The sequence below is a fragment of the Siphateles boraxobius genome, unplaced genomic scaffold (assembly GCF_051911475.1).
Source record: "Siphateles boraxobius isolate OS27281-9 unplaced genomic scaffold, OSU_SipBor_1 66, whole genome shotgun sequence".
Lineage (NCBI taxonomy): Eukaryota > Metazoa > Chordata > Actinopteri > Cypriniformes > Leuciscidae > Siphateles > Siphateles boraxobius.
Window position 1 is genome coordinate 25,248,095 of NW_027509193.1, and position 22,604 is coordinate 25,270,698.

The 22,604-nt window shown below is 36.7% G+C and overlaps 1 protein-coding gene across 2 annotated transcripts in view; it reads left to right on the top strand.

The window, feature by feature from the left end:
- Nucleotides 1–257: 257 nt before the first annotated feature.
- The window catches only part of cacna1ha (calcium channel, voltage-dependent, T type, alpha 1H subunit a), a 112,514-nt gene continuing 90,167 nt past the window's right edge, over nt 258–22,604 (top strand). For both annotated transcript variants that reach the window (XM_077213249.1, XM_077213250.1), the window contains exons 1-2: nt 258–556; nt 2,280–2,614. In XM_077213249.1, the coding sequence (XP_077069364.1) occupies nt 2,304–2,614 (311 nt within the window). In that variant the 5' untranslated portion in view covers nt 258–556; nt 2,280–2,303. The remainder of the gene's footprint in view (nt 557–2,279; nt 2,615–22,604) is intronic.

Genomic DNA, 22,604 nt, shown 5'->3' on the forward strand with positions numbered 1-22,604 from the left:
GAAATTATTTCTTTATGCATAGGACCTACACTTTTATTATTTCAGTAATTGTAGATTTTTCTCATGTCCATTGAGGAAATAGCCTTCGATTTTACAAGATTTATTTACTTAAGCATGCTTTCAGCATATCTAAAGATATTGTATTCCATCTCAAAAAGAATGATAAAAGAGTATCCGGTATGAAGTATACTGCGGGTAAAGCCAAATGAAGCGTCACGTGCTCGCACGCGTTCTGCTCTCTAGAAGTTTGGCGTGTCACATCAAGGGAGAATCCCGACCAACATAGATGCGCCAAACCCTTTCGCAGTTTGTTCTTTGGATAATGGCTTTTTTCGCTTCACACATGAGACAGTCTGACATGTTTTGGGATAAATCACTCAAGATTTGTTCATTTTAGAGAAAATCGAAGGACTTACGTCGTTAAGAGGCAGAAACTGCATTTGAAAGAGACAAATGGATCTCAGCGAGTCTCAGTCTCTTACCAGAACGGATTTTTCTGCGGTACACTGAAAGTAAAGGAGATGCTTATGGGAACCTCCAATTCCTTATCTATAAGGTAACTTATTTGTTTTGTTTTGTTTTGTAAGTTGTGTTTAAAATCAATTTCCGTCACAGTATGTTTTTGTGTAGAAAATTAGAAATAGGCTACTGTAGGAAGATAAGCTACAAATATTCCTAACATGATTATTTTCCACGGCAGCTGTGCGCAGATATGAATTTCGAAACGTTTTTGTTTTTTTCTCATTCAACTTCAGGACTAGTATATATTGATTCATGATCGCTTTTATTTTATAATATGTAAAACTAGGAGATTATTACAAATGAGCTTGATATATTGTCTCTTTGATGCACCTGACAAGGGCTTATCTCTTCCCTGTACAAAACCGTGACACTCAACTATCTTTCATTAATGCACACATATGGCAAGCCGATTTAACGTTCACTTCTCTTCACTAGTATATTAGCTATTTTATTAGTACTTCAATTATTAAATTAAATTATACTCAAATTATTTGTTTTTAATTAGTTTTAGCCTATACTTTTACTAGTCACTGTTTTACTAATTCAGTAGATAGTACTTATTATTAAACATTTACTATGTTCACTATAGGATATATAGTTCTACTAGTAACATTTTGAAATTGAACTGTAACAACCATTTGACTAGATACATAAGACAAGTAAAAAAATAACTAGTAGCTAAGATAAAAGACATTTTGATGCTAGTGTTTCTAGGTACTATTAACTGTGTGCTAGTAAAGCTGAAACATACTCTATAACTACGAAATATGTAGTTCTTATAGTTAAAAGTAAAACTATACCAGCAACTATTTACACAATTCACATACATACTACACCCTATGAAAAATAAATATACTAAAAGGTATTTTTGAAATACATTTATTTTATGCTAAGTAAAAAGTACATATTTATGTTCTTAATATAAATACCCGGCAATTGTACTTTTGGTATACTAAACTGATTGCTAAATTGGAACAAATTTTTTTCTTAGTGCATTTTAGTTATCCAGAAATAGTGCTGAAGTCCAACTAAAGATATACTTAAATATATTTGATTGATTGTGCTAAAGTGGAACTACTGCAAGTATACTTTGGGTACACTTTAAATATCTTGCATTTAAAGACTGATATTGTACAGAGATCATACTATCCTTACATTAAACATATTTTAGGCTTAATATTATGAAATGTGCATTGTGCAATAAAGAAGTACTCCAAATAAAGTTTAATTATAATATTTATATCAGTAAGTCTCAAGTGATATGTCAGTAAATATGTTCATGGATTTGTATATGTATATTAACATATTTGTGAAGTAATTGTATTTTAAATACATTTAAATACATTTTTCACTACGGTAGTTTTCAATGTTTGATATCTAAACTATAGATCTCCATAGAATTAAGTGGCAAACTGGCTATATGTAACCATTAACTGGGTAATAGTTATTTAGGCATATTACTACTGGGATAGTGACTAGTGGATAGAATAAGTACTAATGAATAATTTAATAGACAATGGTGCTGGTATATACAAATACTAGTATTTCATCAATAAGTACCCACATCTTAATACTAATCGAAATGAAATTTCAATACTAATGAAATTGAAAAGGAGCTAGTCACTATTGGATTACTTGCTAGTATTAAAAGCACCAGTAACACAAAAATTTATACTAGTTACTATAAAGGAATAATTGTTAAATCGGCTTGCCATACAGTCATTGTTCGTTTGACATATTTGGTCTTTTAACTATAGGATTCCATTGTCAGACGCTTTATCATGACTGATGGCGAGGGGAGAGAACACTTTCATTACTTGGAGAGAGGAGAGGTAAGAGTTCCGATTTCAGCCCTGTACCGGGTGCCCGGTCCTAGTGAAGAGATCGGCGATGAGGAGGAAAAGAGCAGCACATGGATCCCCGTCCATGAGAGCTCCCAGACACAGGGGACCGGGGCCCGGGACCCCACTCCGGATTTGGCCTCCGATGAGGAGGAGCAGCCCCCCTACCCGATGCTGGCGCCCGTGGTGTTCTTCTGTATCAAACAGACCACTCGTCCACGGAGCTGGTGTCTAAGGATGGTTTGCAACCCATATCCTTTAACTAATGTTTTCATCTGAAACTACTATTTAGCAATTTAGCATGTGGTTTTAAAGTTTACGCCGATGACTGTGGCCTTAATACACAATAGCCTATTAATTACGGTTTAGTTTTTTCTTGGACCTTGCAGGACTTTGGTATCAATTAGGATCTGTAGGTGTATGCTGAATGGCTGGTTGGTTGCCGTGGCAGCTTGCAGCTTCCTGCGTGTATTTTGACAGGAAACTTCAACAAATAAGAGCTGATCTCGTTCTCCCACCGGTGTAGGCTTCCCAAAGATTCGTCCTTTTGGCAGTGTTGCAATTAAAAGCACTATTTTATAAATAGCTTCATTAGCTGTTGGGGCGGCTCAATCTCTCTGCTGAGTCTCTTCAGAAGTGATGCACAAAATGCAGCCTGGAACTTTGGAGATATTATTTTATGATCTAGATAGAGATAAGATTAAATACAATGTTTATGATTTCTAGTTTTTAATGATGTATTGGACTTGCTGGCCTCATATGTGCACTGGAGTTTCCTCCATTTTGTGGTTTGGTTTTTGTTGCTTAGCCATAAAGCAGATTAAACTCGGGTTGTAATTGTTTTCATTTTACATTTATGATGGCCGCATTGTGGTCTGAAGTGCATTATGTATTACATCACTTTCTGACTGACAGCTGTAAAGAGAGCAATTAGATCCATGATTAGTGTATATAGACTTAATGGATTTGTTGTCTTGTGGTTCTGCTTGGATATAGAAAGCACTTTGTGGGATATCTGGAGGATGTGGAAAACCCCACTGCAATTTGTATTATTTCCAAATGCGTTTTGCGGGCTACTTAGCGTTGTGTGGAGATGCATTTTCTGTTTAAATCTTCTTTATGTGAGTTGTTTACATTTTTCATGGTCGGGCACTTTACATTTAATGCATATAAATGGCAGCTTCACTTGCTCAAATGTCTTTTGGATTATTATAATCACCATTAGGATCTATGCACCAAGCGTGCAGTTCTGTGTGCAACATTATAGAAATGACAATACACATCACTACAACATTTCACTGATTATTTAGACAAATTTACAGAACAACTGAAATTTAAATGATGAGAGGAAATGCCATGTGTTGCCCTCCCATTTATATACGAAGGGGAAAACTGATGTTTGTTCATTTAATTACTATTCATAAGTTTGGGTTTATTTATATTTATATATAGCATTTATATTCTTCCATCTTTCTATTTGTCTTCTGATCTCCTGTTTCTATTATTTTGTGTTGCTTGTTTTTGGGTCAGTTAGATACGCCAGCGTCAGTGTTCAGCAGTGTAAAATGGCTAAAAAAGGCTGCAAACGAGCATGCTTGTCATATGAAAGTATGTATCATCTTTATTTTGATTAGTCATACATGAGCTTTCTCGCCCTCAGGCACGTGTTGCGAGGCCATAACACTTATTTACTGTGGTGATGATTAATCTGTATTCTGACATATTGTATCAATGGCAGAACTGGGACTGTGTGTGTGTCGTTGTTTGCAATGGCTGCCAACTCTTCTCCAAAAAAAAAATATGGTTTGGAATATTTTATTAAACATGACCTTTGCATGGAGATTATCTTTATTCTCGCTATTTTGGTTTTTCTAGATAGGTCAAAAGAGCTGCTCTCAAAAGACAAAAAAGGATTTGCATTTGCCTCTTAGGGAGTTATTAATGTGTTTAGATTTAGATCATGGGCTGGTTGCATAAACTGCTAAGACTACAAGTGAGTAAATTTTTTTGTGTTTAAGTCTGTTCATAACTTTTTTTAAATCAGTTACATAAAAACGTAGATTGGCCTTATTTAATACCAAAAAGTAAGATTAACTGCCCATTGACTAACTGCTAGTGGGTCATTCTAGATCTTAAGACACTGTCTTAACATAACGGCTATGTTTATGCAACTGGCCCCATGTGTGCAGGGTTCACATTGCCAAGCGAGTATCCTGTTGAGATGTACACCTGGACCACAATGACAATGTTCAGTCTGCTGAGAGCAGGCATGTTGCCATAGATAGGGAATAGTTCAGACAAAAATCAATATAGCTCCAAGCCTGTATGACTTTCTTTCTTGTGTGGAATGCAAATATTTTTGTAAGAAGAAAACTTTGACTATTTGTCTATACACTGAATTTCAGTGGGGCTCCAAACCAATATTAGTCCCCATTGACTTTCATTGGATGGACAGAAAAGAACACAGAAACATTTTCCAGAATATCTAATTTAAGGTTTCACAAAAATAAAAAAAATAAAAAGATTCCAAATAACAGGAAAAGTTCTCAGAAATTGAACTAACATTCTGGCAAGGTGTTCTCAAAGTTATGAGTAAACATGTCTTCTAGTAATGTTAAGTAAGGGATAATGTAGATCCACCCTGTTGTTATCTCAGAATAAACCCCGACAGGATGATCAGGACTTGCATCACCCTGAAGGGGTTTATTCTGCAATAACAACCGGCTGGATGTACATTATCCCGCTTATTACACGGCTAATTTCCACATAAGTAAATAATTAGACACAAAACGTGACTTGAGTTATAATATATTGGTAACACTTTACAATATGGGTGCACTAATAAGCATTAATTCATGCTTAGCTAATGCACAGATAATACTGAATTAATGTGTAACTAATGATTATCTAAGCTATTCATTAATGATTACCACATTAGGAACTAATTAAGAGTCTGTATGGTTAATGTATTAGTTTATACATGAATTGTTATTAATTAAATATGTAATTGTGAATTAATTCCCTAATAACTCATTTTTTTAACTAATAGTGTTAATTAATATGTTAATTACCAGAATGAGCCAAAGCCTTGTATTTCAACATCCAGATAATACAGGTACACATTAATACATGATTAATTACTCCATTGTTAGTGCTAATTCATGTGTAAATTACTACAATTACTAAATGACTAGTTAATAATGATGTGCCTCAACAAGTAAAGTCATAACATAATGATACCTTTGCAAATCATTAGCTAATGATTAATTAAAGCAGACAACTGGTAGTTGAAGTGCATAGCTTTGACTAATTGTGGTAATTAACACATTCATTTACACTATTAGTTAATAAAATATGTTATTAAGGAATTAATACACAATGACACATTGAATTAATCTATTAATCATATAGACTCTTTATTAGTTGCTGATGCAGTAATAATTAATTAATGGTTTAGTTCTTCATGAATCATACATTAACTCATGATTATCTGTGCATTAGTTAAACATGAATTAATGCATATTAGTGCACCCGTATTGTAAAGTGTTACCAATATATTTTATTAGGTCTTTAAATGCAAAGCTTACGCAATGAGTTGCTAGCAAGTGGATTCAAACTAGACAGATATTTAAGGGATACGGTTCAGTCATACCTGTTATTACATGGCATTTCGCCACATAAATAATTATAGGGATAAAATTAAAATTGAACCTGTTTGTTATCGTATAATTCATTACAGTGTACAAAACAATCGTTACAAAATGTCAGCAGCTGCGTTTGTATGAAACAAGAGAGCGAGTCCTTGATACCAGATGACACAAAATATTGATTTTAGTTTTAATATTTTATTAGCTCACCAAACGCAAAACTTTACTAGCAAGCGGAAAGCGCTGACTTCAGTTACCCTTCAGTTTTTTGAGGAAAAAATTTCTGGATTTTTCTTCGAATAATGGACTTCAATGACAACCAGCGTTTTGAAGTCCAAATCAATGCAGTTTCAAAGGTCTTTGAAGTGCTTTAACAGACTGTGCACGATCGCAGCTGAGGAGGGGGGTCTTATCTCGTGAAATGATAGGTCATTTTCAAAAAAAAAAAAATGTATATATTTATATACAGTTTTTAACTACAATTGTTCGGATTGAGCTGATCTGCAACACGCCGGGAACTATGTCATCACGCTGAAAGGTCAGGCTCGAGATCGCCGGCGTCTGTGATATCGAGCCTGACCTTTCAACGAAAATGATCAGCTGGGATCGTGCACAGTCTGTTAAAGCACTTCAAGACCTTTTAAACTGCATTGATTTGGACTTCAAAATGCTGGTTGTCATTGAAGTCCATTATTCGAAGAAAAATCCAGAAATGTTTTCCTCAAAAAACTTAATTTCTCTTCCACTGAGGAAAGAACGACATGGATATCTTGGATGGCATTGGGGTGAGTAAATTATTAGGAAATTTTCATTTTGAGGTGAACTAATCCTTTAATGGTAACATTAACAAAACGTTCTTAGTGCATATTTTTGTTAGCTGGGATTAGCTAATGTCAGAAATTTCATTTTTGGGTGAACTCTCTCTTTAAGTAAAGATTGAAGAAATATTAATTGGGTTCAATTAGTAAAACTGGATTCATATCATGTTCATATCATTAAGAGGGTTTTGTAGTGTTGCAAGTTAAATAATCCCAAATTTTACTCTGCATTGTACGAGGTGCAAGTTACCAAAGAAACAACAACGATGGCTATCAGTTCCCTATTATCCCTATTGTTTCCTCTATTATCAGGAAATGTTGTCATCTACAACGCGAGCTTGTCTTGCTGCAGGTTTTATCTTTTTCCACCCAATGCAACTTCTCACCATTAAATGAAAGTATGTGTTTACGGTGTGGATCATTCAGTTTGACTGTGAAGCTTGGCACTGTGGGTTAGGTCATGGGTTGTGCATCACAGAGAAACAAAGAAAGGCTGTGCTGGCAAAGAAAGGGTGAGACACAGTGAGAGAGATTGCAGTCTTTCAACATGTTCTCGTTTTTGAAACCCCACTCAGGGCACAAAACAGACAGGAACAAATGCACTTATAGCTTCACGTCACGACATAAGCCTACAGTATCCTGATTTAGGATCATCATGTTGCATCTGTACTGTGTTTAAAGGATGAAATTAGAGTGGACGTTTGGAGATCTGATGGTGTTTCGGTTGAAGACAGCAGAGTCTGATGGGAATCGGGGCTTGTATAACCTCTAGTCTTTGAATGTAGCTATAGGAGAGGAAGCTGAATGATTTATTGGTCTAGGGCATATGGAGAAGAGAAGTCAGTCACAGCATGCTGATTGGAGCAGTGTTTGAGGATTAATATCATTTCAGCTGGATTTCTGTATAATGTTTGTCTTTAAATGCACAATAGCGATAAAGGCACATGCGTCTGTGCCTTTAAAGGACAACATGTCCACATGTTTCAGATCTGCAGCACAAGCGAGCTTCATGGGTCAGGCCATGACTGTAAACATTAATGCGCGTTTAAACTTTCACACTGATCCTCTGGGGTGGTAAAAGCTCTGGATGGCATTTTTATGACACTGTGTTTGAGTCTAGATAATGATAATGGGTCTCAGTAACAGTGCAAACCAACAGCTATTTGTGCCAAAGTCACTGAGGGGCAACGATCTGTATGTGTAGTTTAGACTTGACTTCAAGATTACAAACGATACAGCAGGTGGCAGCCTGTTCCCCGAAAGCAATTTGGACAGGTTTCTCATGTTGGGGTTAGGATGGGTGATATTGTAGCTTTAGATTGCTGTTAAAATGCTGCTTGCTGGAACATCAGTCTATCAAGTGATTTAAAGCTTCTTTATTTAACATTCGTTGTGTCTTAGCAACAGTTTTCTATATTGATTTGTGTGCAGAATTTTTATCAAAGTAAAAAGCAGAAGTGCTGTTATCAGTGCTAATCAGTGGTTGTAAATTTCGTCAACAAAAAAAGATGCATTACAATAATTAACCAATTTTAATTAGACCATATCGATGGTGAAAATATGCAGATAAAAAATTCTCGAGTTCATACCTACAAATAAGCAGATTTGAGTATGCGTTTTTAGCGTGCTGTCCGAGGGGAGGGCTCTGAGCTCGGAATTTGACCCCAAACCCAGAGTACTCCCCTTATATCCCTGGCTGGGATAGGATCCAGTCGAGAGTGAGGACTCGTGGTGGCTGAGGGATGCAGAAAAACTGTTGAGAAACATAGGTGAGTTGGCTATGTATATATAGGCCTCCTCTTGTGCTGATTGGGTTGATCATTTGAACATGCTCCTCCCTAACTTTGTAAATAAAACATCAAGATATTAACAATGCAAAAGCACTGTTTTTAGAATTTTTTTTTATAATGTGCAAATCAGAGTATGCTGGCGATTGATCTGGTTAACTGAGAGCCAGTGAACTGAATCAATGTACTAGCTAATTTGATCTGTCAAACACATCCTGTAAGAGATTAATCAGGTAGAACTTTATGATTACAACTTACATTTGAACCAAAGTAACATGCTAGGCATGGAAAACTTGGATATTGCATAGGCTGTTGTCGTAAAAACATGCTGTATGAGGTGCTTTACGTTTCCTCTAAATTAAATTAGTTGCCCATTAATTTGTAATGCGGCCATTTTTGATCGCGAGACGTACAAGTGTGACTATTTTTAGGACCATTTCAACCTTTTCAAAGCAGGATTTCGTGTTATGAAGTAAAAAATTCTAAAAAACCAAAACCTAAATCTTTCTGTCAATATTTAACTGAAGAGCTTTGAGGTTTAATAGTAAACACATGCCTTTGCCAACTGATTTTATCAACAAAGCCTTAAAAGACGTGTAAACAGTTAGCAGTAATGGTAGCATGACTAGTACCCACTTAACTGCTTTTCTACAAATCAGGGTTATATCACATCACATAATTAATATTCATAAGCCAAGCTTACAAGATTTTATATCCTTATTTATATAAATGGTGTATATGATGCGTTTGAGTGAACTAAATAATAGGTATTGACACAAATTTCACAATTCGATTCGATTTCGATTCACAAGCTTGCAATTCGATTCGATTTCGATTCCGATTTGATTCAATATTGATTATTTTGGATATCAGGTAAAATACATGGCAAATTTAAAGGAAAACAAATCTCTTAACTAATGCTGTAAACTATGGGAGTCAGCTGTAGCCTACTAGGCTTCATTAGCCTACTATAATTATGAAGGTAAAAATGAACTGATTTGTATACAAACACTTAAATTACACTTTTATTTATTTTTATAATAATAAAGTTATATGAAATATAAACATTTAAATGGTGGCAGTCATAAAAACTTGCCTGATTTATTCAAACATGCATTAAATATTAAAGAACATTAAAAATTATAATGAATATGTAATATGGTGCATATATTTAGCAAAATGCTCCTCTCTAGAGTAAATTTTTAAACCGTCTTTCCACGGTTTAAACACTGATTGAGGGATTCCGTGTGACATGATACGGATTTCGATAATAGTTGTATCTTTTAACACACTTTCAGAAGCTCATTCATGTTTATTTCGCGCTGTAACTGGTATTGTTAAGGCAGAAGAGATGATCATGTGCGCTCCGCGCTGCTGCTTCTCTTGAGCTGCGCCAGAGCAATCTCACGCCACAGCGACAAAACGGTATTTATGTTTTTGAATTTTGTAAGAAAATGGGCGTAATTTGAAATCTGAGACTTTGTTTCATATCAATAGTAACACAGCACAAAGATTACTGCGATTTATTGGATGGGATGCGCGCTACAATGTTCCATTCATTCATCAACTGAAAACAGGATGACTAGCCTAATCGATTCTTGGGATTTAAGAATCGATATCGGTTTGTAAAAATGAGAATCGATTAAAATCGAGAAATCAATATTTTTTACCCAGCCCTACTAAATAATAACCTGCTAGCAAGTTTGGCATTCATCTAAGCAGATTGTTTAATATTATTCATAAAACATAAAACAAACTCATGGCGTGGCATTAAACTCAAAACAAAAACATGAACATATGAACATGGATGTGACGCTTACCAACAGTGGTTACATGGAAACAATACTTGACAAAGACACATGGAAAACAGGAGGAGAGAAGAACATGAGGGCTTAAATACACACAAGACTAATGACCTAATAAGACACACCTGTGCACAATGAAACAATGAACCATTCAGATCATGACACATAAGACATGGGAAGCACTAGATATGATGGTAACTCCCCAAGGTAGCGTATGTAGTCCAATACTTTTTAACATTATGATTAATGATATTTAAACACAAATTGACACAGGAATATGGAGGTTACTGTGTGCAGATGATGGCGCACTATGGAAAAGGGGAAGAAATTAAATATGATGTTAAAAGTCTGCAGGGGGCAGTAAATAAGGTAAAAAACTAAGCAAATGTGTGGGGTTTCCGGTTCTCAATTGCAAAAACGCTGGTAATTTGTTTCACAAGAAGGAGAAAAAACATTAGAGTAAGTATAAAAATGAATAGTCATAAATTGGAACAAGTTAAAATGTTAAAATTTTTAGGTATGTGGATGGACTCTAAATTAACATTTGGTACAGTCTGATATACTGCTCTGCATCAGAAACATGGCTCAAAAAGATTGAGGCAATTCAGACTCGAGCTCTAGGGATCAGCTGTGGGGCATTTAGAGCATCTCCAGTACCATCTATTCAAGTAAAGATGGGAGAAATGCCACTATAAGTTTGTAGGAGAAAGTTAAGAATTAGATACTGGATCAATGTAAAAGGACATGATGAAAGACATTCAGTTAAAAAGGTACTGGAAAACTGTTTTCATTAGCTTGACACCATAAGACTGCATATTGTATGTGTATGAGTATGGAAGTAAAAATAGTTTTGGCTGGGTAGCAAATAAGGAGGCACAGGAAACGGGTATAGCCGAGATAGAAGTAGCTCCTTCTGTTATAATTCCATCTATACCCCCATGGTTATACCCAATGCCAGAAATAGACCTATTCATACATAAAGAGATACACAAGAATGAACCAAATTTGCCATTAAAAGTAATCGTTCAACAACACATTAATCAAGCATACAACAACATGACTCAAAGGGGAATGAGGAAGGGGTACTGGAAAACTGTTTTCATTGCTTGACACCATAAGACTGCATACTGTATGTGTATGAGTATGGAAGTTAAAATAGTTTTGGCTGGGTAGCAAATAAGGAGGCACAGGAAACGGGTATTTTGTGGGTTCCAGCCCATGTCGGAGTAAAGGTGAATGAGGAAGCTGATAAACTGGCAAAAGAATCGTTGAAAGATCCTGAGATCAACATCAGAGTACAGATGAGTAAAGCGGAAATTAAGGGGCTGATTGGAACTGAAGTGAAAAAGAGGTGGCAGAGGATATGGGACAATGAAACAAGAGGAAGACATCTGTATAGTATACAAAAAAATGTGGGGGTGGAAAGAAAAACTGTTAATAACAGGAAAAAGGATGTGATAATTACAAGATTACATATTGGGCATACAAATCTAAATCAAAGTTTATATAAAATATGTAAACATGAAACTGGTAATTGCGAAAAATGTGGATATCCAGAAACAGTAAATCATATATTACTAGAATGTACAGCATACAATAGAGAAAGACTTAAATTAGTTCAGTCTCTAAAGAATAGGGGTGTAAGCAATTATTCACTTAAGGAAATATTAAGAGAAGGAACAAATTATATAAAACATGAGGAATTATTACAAATTTTAAATGATATAGGACTCGTAAAATATACTTAAATAAGCAATCCAGTGGATGGCGGACAATGCACCTTTTAGTTGGTTTGCCAACCGCCATTTAAACAACAAGAAGAAGACATGATGGCAAGGGAATCACATGACAAGACTGTGACTAGACTGTGACAAGAAACATGAAACAATAAATTAAACATAATGGACTGCCCCCTGCAGATGGATATGAGCTGAGATCCAGATCCTCTCGCTCTCTTGAAACAAGTAGTTAACGTCTGTAACCTCTGATGGCTCACCTGACCATGTATCCTAGTATGCCTTGGAAGGGAGTGAGTCCTGGTGCGAGTTTACAAGCTTTGGAGAGGCAGTCAACAGCTGGTCGGTGGAGGCAGGTCGGTGACAAAGTCTATTTTCCAGAATGAGACCATAGATGGTGAGGAATGTGTAGTGGATGGAGCTTGCCTTCCAGTAGGTGTCTTGGTGTTTTCGAGATGGCACAGATGGGGCATCCTTGAACGAAGAGTTGGATGTCCTGGGTCATACTTGGCCACCAATAGCGTTCATGGAGGAGCAAGAGGGTTACCGCTCCATTATTTGGAGTAATGAAGTGATGGGAGAGGAAATCAGGCTGAAGTTGGCAATGAATTTCCTATAGAAGTTGGCAAATCCCAGAAAATGTTGCAGCTCTTTAATGGAAGTGGGTTGTGGCCAGTTTCTGACAGCATGGACCTTCCCCTGGTCCTTCTGGATGCCACATCCGTTGATGATGTAACCCAGGAAGTGGACGGATGGACAATGAAACTCGCAGTTCTTCAGCTTCAGGTAAAGTTGGTGGTGTCTAATGAAGGACCTGCTCAACGTGTTGACGACGTTCAGCGTGGTTTCGGAAGTGGATAAGGATTTCATCGATGTAATTGATGACAAATCTCTGGAGCATGTCTCGGAACACCTCATCCATGAAGCCTTGGAAGACTGAAGGTGAGTTAGCTAGCCCGTACGGCATGACCAAGTGGGTGCTTCTCAATTCTTATTTGTGCATCCTTGTTTCCTTTCCTCGCTTCCTTTCCTCGCGTCTCAGCTCCACCCCCTGTAGGTTTTGAGGGAAGGACGCAAGGAAAGAAAAGGAGGACGGAGGAATCGAATGAAAGCTTTTTTTTATACATTGGAATACTTGATCACTCGAGCGTCACTTCACAACGTCATCAGCAGCGCTCAAAGGATCTGCCCTTATGTTGTTGAAGTTTGTTTATTTAAGAAATTCATAATAAATAATAATAAAGCAAGATATCCTGTTGAAATATGTGATATGTGTGGTTTATTTAAATTGCAAGGGTAAAGTATAAAATAAAATAATTGTGGCCAATGTGAAGGGGGAGGAGAATTTATACGTGCGTCACGTTTAGTCAATAAAACACTTCCGCATAGGATGCACCTGTGTATCCTCGCTCATGACTCCTCTGAAAGCCTCCTCACTCCTCGATCCTCGACTCCTCATGGTGCAATTAGAGAATTGAGATGTCCTTCTAGATGGCTGCGCTTGATTTGTTTCCGGGTCATAGGATGGAGGACAGAGGAGCGAGGAGACGAGGAGGGATATTGAGAAGCACCCCTAGTGTTCATAGTGCCCAGATGGTGAAATGAAGGATGTTTTCCACTAGAGTGGGTGGAGCTGGTGCTAATGGCATGTTGGCTGAATCCGTGACAACGTCACATCACATAATTAATATTCATGAGGCAAGTTTATAGATGTTATAATATATCCTCCTGATTATGTATACAGTTATGTATATATTTATGTGTGAGCTTGATGCACTGCCCTTACGAAAAAGAAGTTTATTCAAGTGTGCTATTAGTATACTTCTTTTAAAGGTACAATATGTATTGTAAGAATTTTGTATCAAACTATTCAAAAACCACTCGCACAGTGTTATATACTGTATTTCTTTCAATTGTGTACTTCCATTATCCAAAATTTTTCCAAGAATTTGTCAATTCAGAGATATTCACAATTTTAAAAAGTGCCCATCCCTGTTCACTTGTCGCCTGTAAATGACATAATTTCCGCGTTATCTCTGCTTTCCTCTTGTACTGCCATAGTAACCATTGCGACAAACATGGACAACTGCATATTTCGTAACGTCTAGAGGCACGCTGTTGTTGTTTCGTTCATACATTTTGGACCATGGTAAGCAGACTTTGGGACAAAAGGAGAACTAAAACGAGGATCAATATCAGCGTGGCATTTTCGAGATGCCGAGAGCTCCACGTCCGCGACAAACTTTGACTTGACTGAGCTTCACGAGTCACGACTTGACAGGGACGCCGCTCTTGCATGTACTTTATTAGATAGATAGGTGAGCAAATGTACATAAAATCAATCAATGTTATATAGCTCAACATGATGAAATGTTAGAATTTGATCAGTATGTTATTCTAATGTTGATCTAGCTTACTGCTGTTCTCATATATCAAACAAACTAACACACAGAATAACATTATAACTTTCAACACACTCAAATGCTGTTTAGTATGATAGTGTAACGTTAGACCAAATGAAACAGCGCTGCGTTACCACACAAGTTTAATTCGTCAAATAAACTGACCTGTGTGAGTAGTAATTCAGAACTTGCGGTAGTTCGGTAAAATTAAATGTCCTTATTCCTTTATGTCCGCGGGGCTCGCGTGTGGCGCTGATATCTGTCTCTTATTAGCAATCGCGACCTGCTTCATACCACAGTCATGTAAAAAAACATGAATGTTTTCACTCATCCATAAACATTATTAGATCCATCAGCATGACGGCAGATCCCATCATTCCGCTTATCACTGCGTCATCAACCTACGTCTTTTCTTATTGTAAGAAGTTAGCGACCCCTGGCGGCAAAAAAAGATTACATATTGCACTAAAAATAAGAAAGTATACTTTCAGTCTACTTTGTATGCAAGTCCCAGAAATATACTTTATGTACTTCTCAGAGATATACTTAAAATTGCACTTAAGTATACTTGACTTGTCCTGACAGATAAGTATATTTGGCCTATACTTGTGTTCAATCTTTTGATCGAGATATACATAAAGTATAAATATTCTTGTAGACGTTTACTCTTTTTTCACATAGTTTTCATGCTGTCTTATAAACTAACATTGTTTGAAAATAAAAAAAACAGATATGTTCCTAATTCTGAGTAACTGAAGTTTTGTGTACTTTAAGATTACAAAGGAATTTACTTTAAATCTACTTTACTTCCCCCCCAAACCCACCCCCCATTTACTGAATTTTCCGGCTATCCATGTTCACTGTTATACAGTAGGGGGAGCTATTACGCATCTTCTAGTACAGAATCTCCAGAAACACAGATGAAGAAGAAGCAGAAACAGGTGATAGAAGATTGCTTAGGTAAATGTTAAACAACGCAATCATCAAACATTAAACAGCATATAAACTTACAAATTCTTGCAGTATAAAACTACTAAACTAGTTGTTTACTGAGAGAATACTTTAAAGTGTACTTTCATAAACTAAAAAATGTAGTATTTGACTAGTAAAATATCAATATACCTATATAAGTTCACTTGTAGTATTCTTGCAGTACAAACAAAAAACTTAGTTGTAAACAAGTTGTGTACTCAAAGTTTACTGCTGTTACACTTAAAGTATACTTTAATACTCTAAAAGTTGGCCAATTTAGTCCCAAGTAGTATTGAAACAGTACACTTACAAGTATACTTCTAGTACATTGATATTAGTATTCTTACTAAATAAAGTATACTTTACTTGAACTTAACTAAAGTATACTTAAAATTAACTTGAAATGTACTTGTTTTATTTTGTGTCACAACAAGACAAAGTCCTCTCTACTCAGTCAACATCTGACAATGTATATATCCTACATGTCACAGTCTCCGAGGTGTTGTTGATCTCAGCGGTTATTGATTTGTTCGTGTAAGGTGTAGTGCAATAGACTTATGTGATTTATTCCCAATAGACAGTTATAAACAAAAGACCGAGAAGCAAAGGGCATGATTGAAAAACTAAGTGGCAATCGATTTTGAAGGCTGCCATGGACTGTTCCCTTTGGTGAACCTCAAATCCACCTGGCTCTGTGAAGTGTTTATACGAGGTGAGAACTGAAAGGATGATATTTGAGTGGCTGGTGGGAGGTGGCTGTTTAGGTCGCAATGGACCTCCCTGGGATGCAGCAGCCAGTTGGGTTCCGCTGCATTTGAGGGAGATGGATATAGTCCGGCCTCATAAAAGAGCCAACAGTGGCAGAAAATTTTCCCATCTGTGAAAACAATAGCACTGCTACTTTTTGTTGTCTGACAGCCCCTGTCTGTATTTGAGTCTCTTTAAGTCTTGCTTATAATACCAGTTGTCACAGGAGCCAATTCTGAAGCATCCGTTCCCAAATACCAGCGTGCTCTCGAGCTGGGCTTCCCTCTGACTGAGATGTTTCACGATTGTGTTGATTCAGCTGCCTTCTCACTTTGAAGTTAGACCACACACACAAATGACAGTGTGTTAAAAGCTGCGGATCAGGTGTTGATGCCAGTTTGAAATGTGCATTGAGAGTGACAATTGGACACAAGGAGAGCAAAGCTCACTTGACAGAAGATGAAAATAAAGCTTGTTTTATGTTTCTGGTTCAGCAGATGTTAAATGCACTCGGCCCTAAACATGCTGGAATGTGAATTGAGTTTTGCCGTCACATTTTTACCCCTTTTCCCTTGTTTTGTTTTAGGATTTCTATGTGGATAATTAATAATGCCTTTTTATGCAAGAGATCCTATAAAAGACTTGACTTCTAAATATGTAGTCTTATGGTGTCAAGCTAATGAAAAAAAGGAATTTTTAAAGATGGCTCTGTATGTTTTGCAGTCGCATTGGGCGGCAATAAATCTACTGCCAGAGATATCTAGAGTTCAAAGAGGAGAGGTTGTAGGACGTAGAAAGTAGATCACGATGATATTTTCTTGTTGTGATCAAATATCTGTGCATCTGATTGTCATTTCCTTTGGCCTTTTTCAGAAATTAAATTATTAATGTTTGCTGCACTTCTTAGCTATATGGGAAGGAATAATTTGCTTGGGTCTTGCTTAAATCTGCACATTAGCATCTTGCTCTCATTTGTGTTAAAATGACATCACCTTTGTGTTTTTCCAAACCTGAATGACTTGTTTTCTTCTGTGGAACATAAAAGAAGATATTTTGACATTTTCTTTTCCATACAATGAAAGCCAATAGAGTCAACTGTTGTTTGGACCCCATTGGCTTTCATTGTATGGTTAGAGAGATAGGAACTATAAATAATGTTTTTATTGGGCACTGTTCCTTACATCTTCACACCTGCCTCAGCCAGTCATGCTGTTTAATGTGAGCTACAGCTCTTGCTTGGCTGTCAATCATGTGAGTTTGTGCACTGTATTCTCTGTGCACGATGAAAGCAGAAACTGATGAATAAATAAAAACTGCATTGCAAAAACTGGTGCTAACGGCAAGGTCTTTGTCCGCCACACTGAGGTTGTCATGGCAATGTGGACCATTAGATTATGGGGCTTATGAGGCATGTTCTCAGCACTGCAGCGTATTTTTCTGCATGACAGCAAAACAGCATCCATTCTGTATTTAGATCCATTTTAAAACCGAGCTTTTATGCAACGCCGATAACACATTGATACGTGAAATTTAAGGAATTCCATTACAGCTAAAAGTATGTATCCACAAAGGATTTGTACATATTTGAATTGGTGTGTGCTGAAATGAAGTATTAGGTAGTTTCGTAAAAGGTGAGTTGGGAGGGGCCTGGGGGCGGCACTTTGGGCTTTCACTGCATTATAGTATGAGGGGGTTTCTCTGAGGAGAAGCACTTGCTAGGAACTACCTGGTTGCCAGGCAACAGACGAGCTCATGCCTCACACTTCAAGAGAAAATACAGCTCCCCTTCATCGAAAGAATGGGCTTTGCTGAGTCAATATCATACATTATTAATGGCTTGGGTTATGAGATGGTGTGGAGAGAGGGCAGAGGGGAATTAGGGTGGGAGAGGAAAGGATGGAAAATGAAAATTCCATTTGGACCAATTTAAACCCTCTGTGTTCATTTGTGTCGGTCAAGCAAACAATAAACTGCGTAGATCCTTGGAAGTCCTAAGGGCTTAAAAAGCTCCCTATATGGTGTTCTGTAATTTTATTTAATCATTGATATTATGATATTGTGCTGTCAGTTGTTTTACTCCAGACACTAGTTATTAGAAATTAGACCATTTCAGAGGTATTTTCCTATTCATTTTCTCGCATAGGGATATAAATGAATTCCTTAATAAAGAGCACAAGTCATAAACCAGGCTCTGAGATGAATCACATTACAAACGTTGATTTGAAAAAGACAAAGGTACAATGAACTACATATCTCATGAAGCACTGCAAATAAATCAATTGACTCAAGAACAACCATTCAAAATAAATAATATTAACATATATGTTCAAACTCTATTACATTCAAAATGGTTCATGGGAGTGGGAGGTCACTGTTGAGCTGTTTTGGTCTGGTTTTGGTTTCTGTGGTAACAGTGACTTATTCTCTGATTAGAGAATCTAAGGAGAATCTCTCCTCAGGATTCTGTGTAGTGTAGTTCTTCTCTTGGAAGTTGACCATGACTTATGGCTTTTATAGAAGCATACTGTATATCATCATTGAGCTCATAGTAGGGCTGTCTTTAAAGGTTTATACATAATCGTTAAAAATCAGTTCCTCTACACTCTTAAAAATTAAGGTTCTTTTGGCATTTATGGTTTGATGAAGAGCCTTTAACATCCATAAAAACTTTCAATTGCACAAACCTTTGGAAAACGCTTCTTCGGATTATTAAAAGGTTCTTCACACACAAAAGAAGTCATTTTAAGAACTGTTTGCATTGCATTTATCCAAAATTCCTTTTAAGAACATTTATTTTGAAGAGTTTATGGTGAAAGTGAGTGAGTATTTTATGTAAAACTCCACTGTTATACTCTATAGTCAGGCTTTCATATAAAATCTGAGTAATAACCTACAAGTTGCAGGTTTGCAGGTTGACCCAGTGGTACTCTAGGGAGAATGTCTCTACTTTACTTAACATTTAGAAAACTAATTCTAGTAGACCTGGTCCTGTTGTAGTAAATATAGTATTATTCTTTTTTTAAATAATCATGAAATCAAAGTGGGCTATTCTTTATTTTTGTGGAATATTGCAGTATTAATTATAAATTATTTATCTGTGCACATCATTAATTTTTATTCAAATTCATGTGCCCTCATAATCTTCATAATCAAAATAACTTCCCCTCCCTCTGGCAGCGACATCTCTTCTCTTCTCTGATGTGTTTACTGGCAAGAGGGCAGGACAACCTGTCAATCACCTAAATTTTTTCTTGTTCAAGAAGACATTTCACTCGGCTATATAGGGAAGAATAGACTATCACAACCTCCGTTTCATTCCGTTTATAGTTCCTCAGCAATCCAAAAGTACAATATATAATTATTTTTGACCTCGTAAATTAATCATGCTCTGAAGTGAAGCGAATTCATAATTTAGCCCAAATTTTGTAGTTTGGTTCTACGGATATGAAATGTTAGGCAGCACTTATGCAGGGTTTCCAACTCCACAGAGAGACTTGTCATGGCTGGCATTTTCTGGTAACTCAATGGTGTTTAAATTGCCATTTAAAAGCACATTAGCTAATGTCAATGATGTAATGAAAAAATGTTGATACTCATTAGCCTTCCCACTAGGCCAGATGGAGCATTTTTATTACTGTATAAAATAGATCACATTTGCCAGCTCAGTCTACCATGATCCACTTGTGTATGATAAAAAGCTTTTTGAAATGGCCCACAAAACAACCAGCAATTGTACAATAAATAGCTTATTTTAGCTGAAGTGGCTTCCAACTTGCTGATAACGATTTGTTTGAAGAGGCAGATGTAGTCGTCTTATCTGTGTATGTGCTTGAGAGAGCTGTGCTAATGTTTCGAGTAGCCATGAGGTACAGCTACATGCCACAGAGCATTTATTAGCTTATCTGACAGGACGCCTACGCTAATGCCCTGATCTTGTTTGTTCCAGTTCATGGCCCTGAAGTCAGTCCAGTCCTAACACTTCCTGTCTTGACCGTGTGCCGCCCATCTCGTTGTTTAGCACAGAGAGACGGCCGAAGTTAATTATCTGTCATTATCTGCAACAAGGGAGACTCACTATTTCTGTCTGCATCTCATGGCCATGTTTCTCTGATTGTTATAGTATGAAGTATATCAGATATGACTGCATTATATTTCATAGTACAGTGTTAAAAAAAGAAGTTAAATGCAACAGTTTGCATGGCTTTTTTAATGGAAGCCCATTTCCACCACATAAGAAAATAAATTCATGCTTTGGTAAATCATAATTAAGACAAAAGTGAGATCCTAAGTCATAACTATGAGATAGAAATGCAACATTATGACAGTCATAAATACGAGATAACAAGTAAAAATGAACATTTAAAGGGTCACTCCACCCATTTGCATTAAGATTTCCATTGTTAGAAATCCAGTCATACTATTGAATGGTCGTGCAACCCTCTTTCATTTTCCCCTGAGACGAGATAAATCCCCTATTTACCTTTTTCACTTCCTCCTACAATGACGCAAAAATTGTCATTTTACGTCATTGTAGGAGGAAGTGTAAAAGGGGAGGATGTCTGTGAAGACTACAAGCACTAGTTCCCACCCTTTCAAACCCGCCCATAGGGGGTTGGACCTAATGCGCTAACAGACCTATCAGATCAGTGCCAGTGCGTTTGATTTCATCGGGAGAAACTTTTAGAAAATATGGACGAAGGTACTGAATACACAGGCGGATGCATTATGGAGGATCTGGATTTTGCCGAAGTTATGGTAGAACCGGATGTTCGTGGCTACCTTTATGAGCCACAGTATAGCGACGAGCAGCTGAGGGCTATGGAGGAACCGGAGCGGGTGAAGCTGCTGTCACCACAGCCGATGCAGACGATCTGCCTGCCGCGGACGAGGAGCCCGCAATGGCTCGAGCTGTGGCAGATTGGTGGTGCCTGTGCTCTCACTGTGCGCCAATGGACACAGAACAAGAGTCTGCTGCCGAGAATTCCAGCGGTGCTACGGAATCGGAGGATGACACGGACGTGTGTGTTGTTGCTCACCCGAATTTTGCACCCCATATGGATAGCGGCGTCCTGGAGACCTACTTTAGAATACCTAAGTTCAACTGACAACGTCAGTCAAAGCCTACAGGGTCAAATGGTACTTTCTGTAAAGTAAGTTTATTTTTATTTTGTTAACACGCTAACGTGGCAGGTTCATTGCACAAATATCTTGCAGTTAAGCTAGCTACTGTAGTGAGAGTGGTCTGCGGAGCTGAGCATTGCAATGCACTATGGGGATTGTTGTCTACAATCCACAAGCATTAAAAAGTCATTTTCTGCCTTTTATCAGCCAAGAAGGTCCCAAATTAGAAATGTATGATACTATTCTACTACATATATTACCCACTTTCAATACATATTCATGTCTCCACCGGTGGAATTACCCTTTAAGGCCAATTTAATATAAAAAGAAGTCATCATTATGACTCGTCAAAAGTCAAAATTATCACATACTCATATATCATATTTATATTATGATATAAAAAGTCATTATTATGAGATAAGTTGAAATTATGTCAAAGTCGAGAGTAAAGTCTTAGAGAGTCTTAGTATCCAGTCATTTCAACTTTATATGTTATAATTTTGATTTAGCAAACCATGCTTTTTTATGTGGTGGAAATGGGCTTCCACAGTTCTTTTTCAGTTCATTTACTTATCATACTTAAGTAAATGTCAAGTTGCCATGGCTTAAAATATGCTATCTTTTAATCAACTATTTAGATTAAAGGCATGATAGGTGATTTGATCTTTAGCTAGCCGCTAAAATTGCCTACCCTACATTTAAGTTTCTCCAGCTGTTACCTTAAACTGAGGCTTAAGCAAACTGTTCACTAAATTTATGATTTTAAATTGTTCAGTATTTTTTTTCATCTAAGTTTTAAAAGAAAAATTTAAAATTCAATGTAAAATTGACAACATTTAATAAATGTGACAGCAAAATGAAAAACAGTGTACATAAAAAACTATATATATACAGTATATAATATATATCTCTATTACAAAATACACTTAAATATTAGCTATATAATATTTGAGTTCTGTGTATTTTGTAACAGAAAAACTGCATTGAAATGACAATTTTTTGAAATTGTACTTTGGTTAAACTTTGAATAATAAGAAAACCAAAAACCTTTTCCTTTTTTTGCATTCATTATGTGATCTAGATTATATCTGTTACCCACGTGACATTACAACAGTGGACATTTGTTAACGTGATTATGAGGGCAGAAAGGAAATATCCTGTGAAGCCATGTCATAATTCATCTTTGCGGTTGCGAGTAACAGAAAT